General features: G+C 44.1%; 1 protein-coding gene across 1 annotated transcript in view; it reads left to right on the top strand.

The window, feature by feature from the left end:
* Positions 1 to 13,934, top strand: part of LOC125137381 (potassium/sodium hyperpolarization-activated cyclic nucleotide-gated channel 4-like) — a 92,098-nt gene extending 78,164 nt beyond the window's left edge. The window contains 1 exon segment of the mRNA XM_047798094.1: positions 13,119 to 13,934. Within this exon segment, the coding sequence (XP_047654050.1) occupies positions 13,119 to 13,227 (109 nt within the window). The 3' untranslated portion in view covers positions 13,228 to 13,934.
* Positions 13,935 to 15,252: the final 1,318 nt, after the last annotated feature.

Here is a 15,252-nt window from a genome sequence, read left to right as displayed (position 1 = left end):
GCTTTCATGAATAACTAATGAGAGACATGACATCTCCAAGGATGAACCACTCCTTGGGTAAGTGGGACTTGTTGGACAACATCAAATGCTCTTAAACTGGATGTCTTTTCTTGATGGACTTTCTTGGGGATCAAGCACCACACCCCACTGCCTCCCTGTTGAGGAAGAATATTACTGTGCGCACTTTACCCTGTATCACAGTCGAGCCATCCTCACACCTGGACAAGGAGGCCTGTTGAGCAGGGTTCATTCTTTTAACTGGTAGGAAATTAGCTGTGATGACCCAGTTCCTGCTGAATGATTAGGATGTGTTTTTTTTTTTTTTTTTTTTTGTGAAAACAGCCATGTGGAGGGGACAAAGCAGATGCGAGGATTGTCAGGATGGCCCAGGGCCAGTCCAGCGGTATCGAGACTACATACTTATCTTTGGGATTGAATACTGCTGGATTGTCCTGGGGAGTAGGGAAGAGGGTTGGCAAGAGAGGTGATAAGGTCCTATTCCCTTGGGCATTCCCACTTTGTGGGACAACACAGGTAAATTACAGGTCGGAGAACACTGTTTGGGACCTGTGCTGACATGTTAAAGACAGATGGCTACTCAGTTTCTGGTGGTCAGTCCCACCTGAAACCCTTTTATTTTCAAATCGATCTCTTGCGTTGGTTTGGTTGTCTCTGGGCCCTCTCTGGTTTACCCAGTTACCTGCTCCTAGCAATCGAGGGCCTGGGAAGCATTACAGGAGCCACAAAAGCAAAGAGGGAGAGTGTGCTTGGAGGGAATGTGTGGCTTTTCACAATTAAAGCTGAAAAATTAAGAAAGCATCTCCCCCCTCCGCCCCTGCATTCTCTAGATCTTTTTGTGTTGTTTTCCTGCAAATGTAGAATTATACACATTTTAGACAGTAGAATAAACTACTTCAGAAAATACGATCATAGGAGTTCCCTTCGTGACTCAGCAGTTAGCAAACCCGACTAGGAACAATGAGGTTGTGGGTTTGATCGTTGGCCTTGCTCGGTGGATTGGGGCTCTGGCATTGTAAGCTGTGGTGTAGGTCGAAGATGTGGCTCGGATCCTGCGTTGCTGTGGTGTAGGCCAGCGGCTGTAGCTCTGATTTGACCCCTAGCCTGGGAACTTCCATATGCTGCAGGTGTGGCCCTAAAAAGCAAAAAAGAAGAAAAAAAGAAAGAAAGAAAAAGAAACTACACTCATAAATGGCCTTTCTGTGATTTCTGGAATCCAGTCGGGGAGAGTCTGCTGTTAAGGAAAGGGCAGGAGCCTTGGAGTCTGCTGGACATGAGTTCAAATCCCATTGCCGGCTCCTACTAATGGGACTAGAAGGGTTACTATGAGGTTCAGAGAGAGACTGTGTATCAAACATCTGATTCTTAATAGCGTAGTTCATTGTACAATAGGAACTTTTTTTGTTAAAGTACAATTAAGTATTCTTGACCCTTTGATAAGATATTATATATACCATGCAAAAGTACATTACTTGCTATCCCCAGAGACTGCCATTTTTTGAGAAGTTGGTGGTGGCGCAGCCTCTTCTTTGCTTGAAGACTTCCTATTGTTGCATTTTGATCTTGAGATTGGTGGATGTCTTCCTGTATCCTCAAAGGACTTATGGTTTTGTGGACACTGAGAGTAGCACCCTCTTGTTCCTGCAGAGATTGGAAACAAGGGGCTTATTGCCCATCTCACTCAAAAGGCCCTAGACAGAGAAGGAGAAAGAGGAAGTGAAGAGGTTTGGGAGTTGGAAGGAGATGAGTGCTCTCTGTATCTGCCTGGCAGAGTCAAAGCTCCTAAGTGCAGAAAACATAATGACTGCCTTTGTTTGCTGGAAGGTTGCTGGTGTCTTTGGCTTTTAAGTTTTTGCCTGCTTCATAGAGGCAGGCAGAAGGGGAGAGATGCTAGAGTCCCCTGAGTTCAGCAATTTGTGGTGCCAGGATAGTAAAAAAAATTATTTTAATTTGTTGGAATGCAAATTCAAGAGGAATATGTGGAATTGTTGCATGGATACGAGATATTTTTAAGTCTAATAAGAGCGTTATAAATGTGTGAGGAAACCACAAAATGTGAAATTTTAATGCTATTAACCTAGCAAAGTCATCTTAATCATGTATACTCAAAATATTGCAGACATGTATCTCTCTCCTGACATTAAAAGTGAGGGAAGGTGAAGAAATGTTCTTTTCTCCCCTTTATGCATTAAAACATTTTAGTAGCTCCTTTAGTACAATTGATTATTGGAGGTAGATGCATAAATTTTGCCTCCCGTTTGAGCCCTAGCTCCACCTGTTATAAGCAAATCCTTTAACCGCTCAGTGATGTGGCTTCTTATAAAATAGGATTATTATAAGGATTAAATGAGGTGTTCTGGGAAGTGTTTCGAATTAAGCGTTATATGCTTTCTTCCTCTTCTTATAGATCATCAGTTTATCTTCACAAAATGTTTGTGAGGAAGATAAAGTAGGAGTTATTAATGTCCTTCTTGGGAATACAAAGTTCAGAATGACAGACTCCTGTCCTTGGGATCAAATATTTAGTAAGCTACAAAAGTGGGATTCAAATTCAAGCGTTCTGGCTTTCCATTCTATCTCTCCCAACTTCAGGAAATTTTATACTTTTGGTCTTTTCCTGAATGCTCAGGGAGTGAATTCAACACATCTATTGATTGAATATGTCTTCTTTAAATATGTATTTATTGATCGACTAGAATGACTAAGAAGTAGGTATTGCTTAAAGGAATATTGGTAAACATTCTCTGATACAGTAATATCACCAACATTCTGCATGCTGCATTATATATCTGCATCCTGATATATAATATCATAAACATTCAAACATTTTATAGGATTTCCCCCCCCTTGGAATAACCGAGTATTTTATTATTTTTTTAGATAAGATTGAATAAAGACAACTGACACTCAAGCCATTTGTTGTGCCAAATTCAACAACCAAGCGTGAACAGATCCTATGCAGAATGATATGACACAAAAGCAACATTACAAATGATGCAGTCATTGAAAATGAAGCATTTGCACAATCCGAAAGTATGATTAATCTTACAAGAGATCTATTTCCATATCTCCTGTCCACAAAGTAGCTGTCATTACTTTTAATCAAAACACTGAAGCCTGAATCACCCTGATGGGGCCTGAACAACAGCCTCTGTGACAGGGAACCAAATTTCCGAATAAATCCCTTCATTTTGTGGATGTGTCTACCTGGAGATCACAGGAGTCAAAGAGGAGGAGAAGTGGATGGCTATATTGTTTGCACATCGTTACATTGTACAACTGTGGAGGAGAGGGAGAAAGAGAGAGGGAGAGAGAGGGAATGGAAGAGCAAAGACGAAGGACAAGAAGCTGCTTAGGGCACCAGGCTTTTTAGGAAGAGATAAATTTGCGTAAGGAAGTTTGTTTTCATTCTTTTAAGGTTTTGGAAAAGATTTCTAAGTTGATTACCAGGATTTTATTCCTGGGAGGAATTTTAGAACTTCTTTGCCCCAACTTTTCCCCCTTTTTGGTCAAGTAGACCATCGAGACCTAGAAGGATCAGCAATTCCTCCAACGCCACAAGTTGAGTATGACCAAGTGGCGATTCGATTTTTGATTCTCCTTTTGATTCAGTGGTAGCTCACTCTGGAGTCCTGTGCCTGATATGTTGTTGGTCTTCTGCAAGGACTTGATAATGGAGAGACCGAATGAATGAATGACACTTGCATACCTTTTATTTGGGGACCATTTTTGTATCCCACATTAAGAAAGTATCAAAAGATTCTGGTGTGTTTTGTTGTCGGGTATCAAGACTGAGAAAGCAGAGTTTCTCGTTCTGGCACAGAGACATCAGAAAAATGTCCCACTTCTTTTTTATTTTACTATGTGCCATGGGGGAAATCATTCAGCAGAGATGTATCTGCTGAGAGGGCTGGTTGCAAAGTCAGCCACAAGATGAAAATCATAGATAATCAAAACTTCCCTTGAAGCTCTCTTAGGGAGGTGCCATGCTGAGCCTGGCATACTGTTTCTCAGCCAGTTTTCCTTCCATCATTGGAGCTGTTTTCTTATTTGCATACCAGGGAAGCAGTGAGCTTGAATTTTGGGGTCGTGTATATAAAAAAAGGTGGATTTTAAGCCAAAGACTGCACAGGGAGTGGTCTGTGAGCGTGAGACTGGCAGAGGACAGAACAGATTTTTGGTCTTGTCTCACCTTCACTCTGGAGCACATGCTTTTTAATACCAATATCCAATCTCCAACATACAAAGGTTTAATGTATATAAGATTTGACTCCACTGTTCTACCTAGTCCGTGAGGAAAGCTGAACTAAATACCAATTATGTATCTAGAATCAAAATCTATAATAGAGGTGCTTATTTTATCTTGTGGAGCTTCTTAGATAAAGATGAGATGGGTAAACTCTAGAATTAGATCATTTTACTGGAAGTTCTATGAATTCTATGAATTTTTTTTCCCTGTGGAGGCTTTAAAAAGAGGAAGTTTGGTAGGGCTATGCCTGGGAAATGGAGAATCCATTACACAATGACTGAGCTTAGAGAAATTTAGGTGCCAAAGACCATCAGCCTCTGCCACTCTTGCCTTCCTCCCTTGTCTTTGAAAAACAACCCCCAAGTCCCTGGTTTACTTAGACTCTCTTGAAGACATGGTTCAGGCGTCCCAGTGTTCTATCCTCAATAGGCTCTTTGTTGTTTTTTCTGCATTTCTTTCCCTCTTTCCTCCTTTCCCTCCTACCCATCTCTACTCCTCAATCTCCATCCCCACTTTTTTCTTAGGATGCAGCTTTGCCATGAACACAGACTGTGGTTTCAGGAAGGCTTTTTGTAAGAATGTCTTAAACTTACAAAAAATAAGTCAACTCTTGCAGACATGATGAAGGGGGCCTTTGGACAGAGACTCCCAGCTGATTTTTGCTACAATACCTGGGGAATTATTTTTTTGGCTTCAAGAGGATAATATTTTAAGTTGTTATATGTTTGCTGATCTTGGGGAGATTGCTGGCACCATCAGCATGCACAGGAAGCTTGGGTTCTTGGCCCAGTCAGCTTAAGAGTCTAAATATTTGGAGGATGAATACTTGAAAATGCATTTAAACATTTAAGATGTTTTATTTGTTTTTCCAGTAAGTCTCATTGCTAGTGCGATACAGTTCTGCAGCAGGACTCTTATCTGCTGGAGGCATGAACCTCCTGGACAAGTCCAGGCTCGGGCCCCACCTTAGGCCTTCATGCATAGCCAGTGACATGCATGTCTATTGGCTAACATCCACACCCGTGAAGTGGGTTATTATTACAATCACTCACCTTCAACCCCTGTGTTCTAAAGGGTCTAAAGGGAGTGAGGGTCTCACCTAACTCTGTACTGAAACCAGGAATGGAACTTACACACACACACACACACACACTCCATTTTCCAAACCAGATGCTACAATATTCCCCTTCTTTTGTCAGTGCTGCTTCATTGTTATTATTTCCAGCTTTCAGCGCTACACTGATGAGCATTTGTGGTCAGATTTTTCTCTCGCGCCTACCAGGCAACATAGCTTTGGGCTGGTATATGCTTTGGGGATTCAAACTAATGTGACCACGTTAGGTTGTGTAAAATGTAACTAGGAAAGCAAATGTGCTGTGAAAGCAAGCCTATGTGTTTCTCGAACTCAGAACCAATTACAAGCAATTGGGGGTTTTTCCATGTGCTTTAGACCCACAGAGAGGCTCCAGGACCTCAGTTTTAATAATAATATCAACTATTTGCCTATCGCAATGCAACGATCTTGATAAATGCCAAATACCTACTTTGCTACGCGGGTGAGTTCCAAATGCTCATCGTGTCTGTGGAATGGGAGCGAGTGTCAGCTTCATTTCTGAAATTGGAAGCAGAAAGCACTGGGGAGGGCGGGGCGGGGTGGGGTGCATGGGTGTGCACCCAGCCTGGTAATCGCCATGGTTAAGGTGTCTCAGACAACACGATAATAACCCTCTCGATAGCACTGGGGATGTGTAGCCACAATAAAAATCATATTAAAGTGGGCACCATGCCCAGACTATCAGCCTCAGATAAACAAAATTGTAAGAGAAGCATCTCAAGAGGGAACTAACTTAGGAATCAAAGAAGTTAAAACAGGCCAGAGAGGGGCTCGCTTGAGGCAATGCTTTCACCTCCTGGAAAAAGCTGTGCTCAACCTAGTTAAAATGCCCAATCTAATTAAACATCTAACCATAATCCCCCGGGTGGCCCCTCACTCCACCCCTTCCCATTGTGAAGAGGCTAATAGGGCCGCTTAGCTGAAACATGATGGAACGGGCGTCTATGTGAGCACACACATGTGTAATCCCTGGCCTAGTGAGTTGGAGCAAAGATGCTAGTGAGCTGTGCAGTGACAGTGGTGTCTCCCTCAGCAGTGATGCAGGACATGGATTAGTGCAGAGTGGCCATCTGCTGTTGAGGAGGGTGTAGAATCTGTTCCACGGTGGCAGACAACTCCCCAGTGCTGGCCAGCTGGCTCAGAGAGGACAAAGTTGGACAGGCTAAGCCATCTCCCAGCAACTCTCTGGGGAATAACTCCAGGGCCTCTGCCTTAGGCGCCTGTGTCTGCCCCTGTCTTCTTCATGTGTCCACGTACATCACAGAGCTGATGTGACACAATATACTTCAGAACATGAAGAAGAGGGAAGGAGAACATGCCGCCATAAAGGCTTAAAGTTACTGGTCTTGAGCATGTGACTCGGAGTTTCCTGGTAGCCTGGGCAAAAAGAGGAAACCTGATAAATCATAGAGCTCACATTATCTGGGAAAAGAAGTCAGTCAGTTTCTTAGGAAATAAAGGTTTTCTTCACCACAGTTGTAACATCTGTTTTTTCACATTTGACTTGATAGAGAGGAGAAACTGAATTTCTCAGGGTGTCCATTACGAAATGTCAAACTGCCAGAGTGCTTGGCCTGTTGACGGGCGAAGGAACAGAACACGGATCCCCCAGTGACTAATGAGAAATAGGGAGCGCTCAGCAGTTCCCTGGTAAGATCATGGTTTGTACCTTTGCCTCTCTGCAGATCTGTATTTTCTAAAATTTCCGCCATGAACGTGCCTGATGTTGTCATGCAAATGTGCTAGCTTGATCCATTCCTCCCCACTTCCTTCCCTGGCCACGTGTTCAGAGGGCCTTGACCCCTCCAGGCTGACGTTCTCAGGCTCCCTGTCAGCAGGGCTCCGAACTGGGTTTGGCCCCCGGATGCTCTGGTGGCCATTTGGAGAACAGGAGGGAGGGAGAAGTCTGAGTGTTTCTCCCTCCCTTGGTACTGGCATGGTACCTCTGGCAGCTGCGGCCTCTCTTCCTTGTCTCCAGCTCTCACAGGAAACCTGCCATAGTTCCCACTTCCTCTGGGTAATCCCAGGCCCAGGGCTTGGGTAGCATCACCTCCTCCCTTTGTCCCTCCAGCCTGGGAGTGGCGGCAACATCCTGCCGTGGCTAGTCTCTAGATTGCCTCACCATCCCTTGTTTAGCTTTTAAGTTTCTTTCATCTCAGTGCATTAAACTTCCTCTGTTTTAAATATTCAGCGTGGTTTCTGTCTTCCTGGTTGGGCCCTGACACAAAGAAACAAAAATGTATTGGAAAACAAAAATGAATGGAGCAAACTAATTTAGAGCCTATTGCATTAGGAGTGGGTAAGCGATGAGATCCTGCTTATATAGTTCCCTACAGCACAGGGAACTCTTATCTCCTCACTAGTGATAGAACATGATAGAGGATAATGTGAGAAAAAGAATACATGTATATATGTATGACCGGGTCCCTTTGCTGTACAGCACAAATTGACAGAACATTTAAATAAACTATAATGGAAAAAATTAAAATCATAACAAAACTGAGAGGGACGTGAGTAGGAGACATAATCAAAGAAGCGAAAGCTCACGGCTGCACATGCAAAGGCACGTCCAGCCTTGGTGCTCACTGATTGGAAAGGACTTCCGGTCACAGAACGGCTTTTTTAGGCACATTCACACTCAAAAATAACAATTTTAGTTAGAACGATCAGCTCCAGAAGTGAAGAATAATGACACGTAAGAGATAGAGAAAAACAAACAAACAAACAAACAAACGAAACGCCATAGGATTTAGAGTCCTAAGTCATGAATTCAAGTCCTGGCTCGTGGCAGACACTGAGGTTCACTCTGCAGCCTCCATTCCATTCCTTCCATGTGCCATAGCAGCTGTGGGGTTTGGAGGAGAATGATCCAGCCTCCCACTTCTGGCTTGTGTCTTTATTTTTATTTATTTATCTTTTTAGGGCTGCACCCGTGGCATATGGAAGTTGCCAGGCTAAAGGTCGAATTGGTGCTCTAGCTGGCAGCCTACACCACAGCCACAGCAACCTGGGATCTGAGCCTCATCTGTGACCTATATCACAGCTCACGGCAACGAGGGATCGTTAACCCACTGGGCGAGGCCAGGGATCGAACCTGTGTCCTCTTGGATACTAGTCAGATTTGTTTCCTCTGAGCCATGCAGGGAACTCCTGGGTTGTGTCCTTGACTGCCATGGTCATTGGCTCAGGTACCCCAGGCCTGGGCCAATAGTACATGGCATTCCCCTGGCCACTGTCTCGATTAAAAACTAAGCCTGGGTCTCCTGTTTGATGACTGGAGAAAGAAAAGTCCTTTCTCCTTCTATGGAGTATGGTGGGCTCTGAAACTGTTTCAGCATTTTGCTACTAAGTGGAAAAAGAGCCTGAAAATAAAGCTGACACCAAAAGAAGGGTCAATCCAAGACAATCAAAATAAAAGAGCTGGATTTCTGATCAAACTGTGCCTGAAGCCCGCCATATCATGGGACTTTTTCTGTTACAGAGTTTCTGTATTCCATTTACTATTTAGTACATTTTGATTTGGATTTTCTGTTAGTTGCAACCAAAAACATGCTAGTTGAGATATAGAAAAGTTGTCTTATTTGCTGTGTGTCCTTGGGCCATTCAGTGAATTTTTCTGATCCTCAGTTTCCTCATCTATAAAATGGAACTATCAGGTCAATTCACCTTAAGGAACTTCTGTGAGGATCAAATAAGGTCATAATGGAAGCTACTTCGCAAAGTGTAAGCAGTTATTTGAATCCTCTTATCACACATATAATTTATTTCTATTGTGCATGCACTTTAGCACCTATCCTACATATAAAGAATTAATTTTGGAGTTCCAGTAGTGGCTCAGTGGTTAATGAACCCGACTAGTATCCATGGGGACGCGGATTCGATTCCTGGCCTCGCTCAGTGGCTTAAGGATGCGGCATTGCCTTGAACTGTGGTGTAGGTCGCAGACACGGCTCAGATCCCACCTTGCTGTGGCTGTGGTGTAGACCAGCAGCTGTAGCTCCGATTGGACCCCTAGCCTGGGAACCTTCATATGCCATGAGTGTGGCCTTAAAAAGCACCCCCCCCAAAGAATTAATTTGATCAAGCACAAAGTTCTATAATACCTACTTCATTGTTATTTTGTTAATGTCCATTAAGATTAATCAGCAATAACTATTATTTTAATCTGTGCAACTCTACATAATTTACTTTTGCAGTTCCGGGTAACTTAGGTAATCTTTAAAGGATATACCTGAAAAGTCTCAGCTAGGTGGACATGAATGGCATGTCCATGCATAATTCTCTCGTAAAATGTGTGGTTTTCTGGAGGAGCTCGTGAAGGTGGGTGTGTGACATTCCTTTCAATGTGTGAAAGTTCAGGCACGTCCAAAAAGGACCAGCTGGTCAGTTCTGCCCTTGCATTTTCTTGGAGTTGCTGCCTGAGGTCATTGGTAACCTTAGAGAGTGGTTTAGGCATGAACCCTTAAAAGGGCTGCAAAACTAAGACCCCCCCCCCCCGGGGGGGGGGGGGGGAAACAACACCTAGTGTTTAGATTTTTGTAATAACAAAATATTAAGGGTAATTAACTTATCAAGCCTAATTAGATATGGTGTCTAACAGAGCAATAAAAATCAAAGCACAAAAGAAGTATGCTTTATCTATGTGTTTCTTCCAACGACTGACTGTCTTAGGACTGGACCTGGTATGGCTTTGCTGACTGTGGCAGGTCAGGGCAGACAGAAACTGACTGGGACTAAGAACCTGACCCTCCCACGGGGCTGGGACAAGCCCAGAGGACAGGAGCAGCAAGTTCAGCCTTGATTTGTCTCGCTAAGCACTGGAGTTTTTGTTGTTATTGGTTTGTTTTGCTTTTCAGGGCTGCATCTGCAGCATATGGAAGTTCCTAGGCTAAGGGGTCATCTAGGAGCTGCTGTTGCTGCTGGTCTACGCCACAGCCACAGCAACTGGGGATCCAAGCTGCATCTGCGACCTACACCACCACTCATGGCAATGCCAGATCCCCGACCCACTGAGGGAGGCCAGAGATCATAACCCACTGAGCCATGAGGGGAACTCCTCACTAAGCCCTGCTGATTCTACCTCCTAACCGACCTCCCATCTTCCCCTTCTCTGTCTGCCTTTCCATGGAGCTGGGTCAGGTCTTTAATACATTTTCCCCGGGCTGTCTCTCTGCCCCCAGCCTCAACCTCCTTGCATTGCCCTCAACCTGCTTTTATTCATCCTCCACCTGCTCTAAGAGCCATCTTTTAAAATTACACTCTGCTGTCCCACCCCCTTCCTGCCTTAAAACGTTTCGCTGGCTCCCTGTGGCTGACCCCATAACTCCAGGAGCCCTTAGCCTGGCACAACATTGTGGGATCTGACTCCTTTTAACAACCAGTCCAGCTCTTCCCCCGGTTCCCTTTCCCGCCCTCCCCAAGCTCCTTCCAAATCCATTCAGAGACCCAGGACATAGCTCTTCAAGGCCGGTGGTTACCGCAGTCTGATGGTCATAAAAATGACTAGAGCTTGTTTAAAATACAAATTCCTGGAGTTCCTGTTGTGGCTCAGTGGTAACAAATCCAACTAGTATCCACAAGGACACGGGTTTGATTCCTGGCCCCGCTCAGTGGTTTAAGGATCTGGCATTGTTGTGAACTGCAGGGGGTGTGGGTTGCAGATGCACCTCCGATCCTGCGTTGCTGTGACTGTGGTGCAAGCCAGTGGCTACAGCTCTGATTTGACCCCTAGCCTGGGAACCTCCATATGCCATGGGTGAGTCTCTAAAAAGACAAAATAATAAATAAATAAATACATAAAATACAAATTCCTGGGCTACCTCCTTATAAGAACATGATCCAAGGGGCCGTGTCTGGGAATCTGAAATTTCATAAGAACTTTGGGAAAGTCAGATGCAGATGGTCCTCCGGCTGTCCTTGGAGAAATATTGTATGATAACACTTACCACCTTGTAGTCCATGTCTGTTCTTTCACACTTGCCTCCAATGAGAACTCCTCGAGGGCAAGATGGGGTCTTTTCAGCTTCGATTCCCCGGACCTGGCACAGTGCTCTGCACACACTGAGTGCTTGATGTGTTTGTTAAGTGAATTAATGAATCATAGCAGAGCCAGGATAAAGCAGGGAGAGGAACATTCAGCATGGGGGCTGGCCGACCGGGAGAGCAGAAGTTCAAGGTCAGGAAGTGTTGGAGATGCAAGGGTGCTTCAGGGGAGATGCCAACTAAACGCTGGTCACTAGGCACAAGGTCAAAGGCCAGTGTTCCGTGGTGGTGGAAGGGATGGGGGTGAACCATGGCCCATCAAGGCAATGGCACTTGTCCTAGGAAGGAGAATGGGGGGACTGTCAGTGCCAGAGGGTTCTGGAAGCACTGGGCCATCCAGTCAACATCAGATTAGGAAAGGGTGACTTGGTATTGAGTCCCATGATTGCTCTAGAGTGCAGTGGTCTGCAAATTAGATTCACCTGGAGCAGTAATTTTTTTTTTTTTTTTTTAGGGCCTCACCTGTGGCATCTGGACGTTCCCAGGCTAGTGGTTGAATCCAAGCTGCAGCTGCTGGCCTACACCACAGCCACAGCCATGTCAGATCCAAGCCGAGTCTTCAACCTATACCACCGCTCAGGGCAACGCTGGATCCTTAACCCACTGAACGAGACCAGGGATTGAACCTGCTTCCTACTGGGTGCTAGTCAGATTTGTTTCCACTGAGCTACGACTGGAACTCCTGGAGCAGTATTTTTGAAAGCAAACAAACAAAGTCAGATTTCCAGATGCCACCCCAGAGTCCATGAATGAGATTCTGGATGTGTGGAGGGGATTTCGGGGTTCTTTCTATCAGGAGTTGTGAAACTCGATCATCATGTGTTCATACATGAAATTTCCTCCCTATGTTTTTCCTGGTTCTTACCCAGTGGGCCATTCAGGAATCACATTTTTTTTTTTTTCCAGCGTAGAAGAAATATTTTCTACTATTATTTATTTGCTTATCGCTTTACATCCATCTCTCTGGTCTCTTTGTCTGTAACTTCTATTAGAGAGATGCTGGCCTTTCTGGGTCTAATGTCTGCAAACTTTTACTATTTCCATTCTTTTTCCTTTGGTGTGGTGTTCTGGAACAATTTCCCAGCATATTTTGCTGCCTAAGTGGTGTACTCTGGTACGTCCTTTATGCTATTTAAGACATCTACTGAGATTTTTATTTCTATTTTGATTATTATTCATTTCTAAAACTTATAAATGCTTGTGGTCACAACATCCTTTTCTTGTTTAGGAAATATCATAGTGTCTCTTAATTCTTTTTTTTTTTTTTTGCTTTTTAGGGCCACCCCTGTGGCATAATGGAAGTTCCCAGGCTAGTGGTCAAACTGGAGCTATAGCTGCCGGTCTACACCACAGCCACAGCAATGTGGGATACAAGCCACGTCTGCGACCTACATTGCAGGTCATGGCAACGCTGGATCCTTAACCCCCAGAGCGAGGCCAGGGATTGAACCCGCCACCTCATGGATACCAGTTGGATTCGTTTCTGCTGAGCCATGGTGGGAACTCCTTAATTCTTTAAACTATTCCATCTATAGTACTTCTTTCAAAGTATTCTGTTTTATTTACTGTTTCTTCTCATGTTGGTTCTTAGATTTGTTTGGTTTGGTTTTCCATTCATGATGTTGATTTTCCTTTTTTGTTGATTCTGGATTGTGTATTCATCTCTGTATTTGATAATCTTTGTTTTTTTCCTAGACCAAGGCCCTCATTTGTGGCCTATGGACCAAACATGGCTGCTGCCTATTTTGAAAATAAAGTTCTTTGGGAACATGGCCACCCGCATTCACTTATAAATAATCAGTGACTGCTTTTGTGTCACCATGGCAGCATTGAGTAGCCCACAAAGACTAGAATATTGATTATCAGCCCCTTACAGAAAAAGCTGACCAACCGTGCTGGATGTAGCCATCATTGGACAGGAAATACAGCTCAGAGAGGAGCACAGTAAGCTATGGTTGGCTGATTGATCCATCAACCAAAGCAGAATGCAAGTTAATCTGGAAGACAAAAGACTCAGTTTCTTCACAGATGGCATAAAAAATGAAAAAGGAAAAAAGAAAAGGAGAAATGCATGTGGATTAAATGATATTTAACAGAAATAATAGCTCACAGCAACGTGTAACCCTTGCTTGGATCCTGATTTTGACAGATCAACTATAAAGAAAAATTTTGAAACAATGGGATGAAAATGAACTTGAACCAATGTTTCTGAATTTTACTGATGGGAGACAAAGCACCCCTCCCACTTAGTAGCATGAAGCAACCACTGTGATTTCATGCTCACAGGCTCTGTGGGTCAGGACACAGTGGAGACATCTGGAATCTCAGCTGGAAAGTTTCAAAGGTCAGGTCCAGCTGCGAATATTGATGGGGCACCTACCTGCAGCCCTCCGTGGGGCTGGACTCCGAGAGGCACCATCTTGAGGTGGAGCGTAAGTGATGCAAGAGGATCAGGCAGGAGCGTTCCCGTCGTGGCTCAGCGGTTAACGAATCCGACTAGGAACCATGAGGTTGCGGGTTCGATCCCTGGCCTCACACAGTGGGTTAAGGATCTGGCGTTGCCGTGAGCTGTGGTGTAGGTCGCAGACATGGCTTGGATCCCGAGTTGCTCTGACTGTATCTCCAAATTGACCCCTAGCCTGAGAACCTTCATATGCTGCAGGTGCGACCCTAAAAATAGCAAAAAATAAAAAAAAAATTAAAAAATATTCCAGAAAAACAATAAAGGTAATGATGGCATAGAAAAAATAAGAATGATGGAATACTAGTAAGCTGTTAAAGCTGGGCAGTGAGTGCTGGTTGTTTGTAATATTCTCTTAAACTTCTATGTGTTTGATACGTTTCTACGTGAAGAAAAGAAAACGTCTCCTTGCCTGTTTATGGATGTTCTTTCTTTCTATGTCCAGCAGCTGTGGGTGAGTCAGAGCCTTGGTGCTGAAGACTCCCTGTTCTTTCTTCTTGGCCACATCTGTGGCAGGCGGAAGTTCCCTGGCCGGGGATAGAACCTGTGCCATAGCACTGACAACACTGAATCCTTAACTGCTAGGCCACCAGGGAACTCTTCCCTGATCTTCGGTGAGTGTCACCGACACCCTGCAGCATTTCCCTCCCTCTTCCCTCTGAGGGCTTACACTCGCTCTTCTAGCCTGAGGCAAACATGCCAGCGTCTATTTCTTGGCACCACTTGGTGGAGGAAAGGGACCTATCAGCTTGGCCAGCAGAGCTGGGTTATTATAATCTTCCTGCAGCTGCCCCTTAGTTTCCTTGTATCCGGTCCCTCTGGGTCTGGAGTGCATGGGGGGAGGGGCGCCGCGTCTACACATGCACCTGTCTCCCCCAAACGTGGTTTCCAAAGTCATTTGCTTTGTCGATCTAGCCTTCTCTGTTTTAGGGATGACTTAACATATCCGATCTGATGATAGCATGATTTTATAGTGTTATTATGGAGCTGACCTTACCTTTTCCCACTACCATCCCCTCCCCCCAACAACTAACCCACTTCTCTGTCATTTTTAGAAAGGTTGTATGGAATGGAAAATGATTCATGAGCTCTCACTTGGCCATTTTGATCCAATACCTCCAAGTTTTTTCAATGCATTATAACTAAACAATCTACATACAATTTTACATCTTGTAGGAATTTGAAAACCTGCATTAGAACAGAAATATTTTCTGTTGTACTAAAACTACCTGCAATCATAATAACTCATGGTTACAAAATACTATACCTTAAATGTATCCTGGTAATTTGTAATTTTTGAACATTTACATCTAGGGTATTTTCAACTTTTTGATATGAAGCATATTGACTGGGATAAATATCTTTGTT

The sequence above is a fragment of the Phacochoerus africanus genome, chromosome 10 (genome assembly GCF_016906955.1).
Source record: "Phacochoerus africanus isolate WHEZ1 chromosome 10, ROS_Pafr_v1, whole genome shotgun sequence".
NCBI lineage: Eukaryota > Metazoa > Chordata > Mammalia > Artiodactyla > Suidae > Phacochoerus > Phacochoerus africanus.
This window is presented reverse-complemented; position numbering and strand designations above follow the sequence as displayed.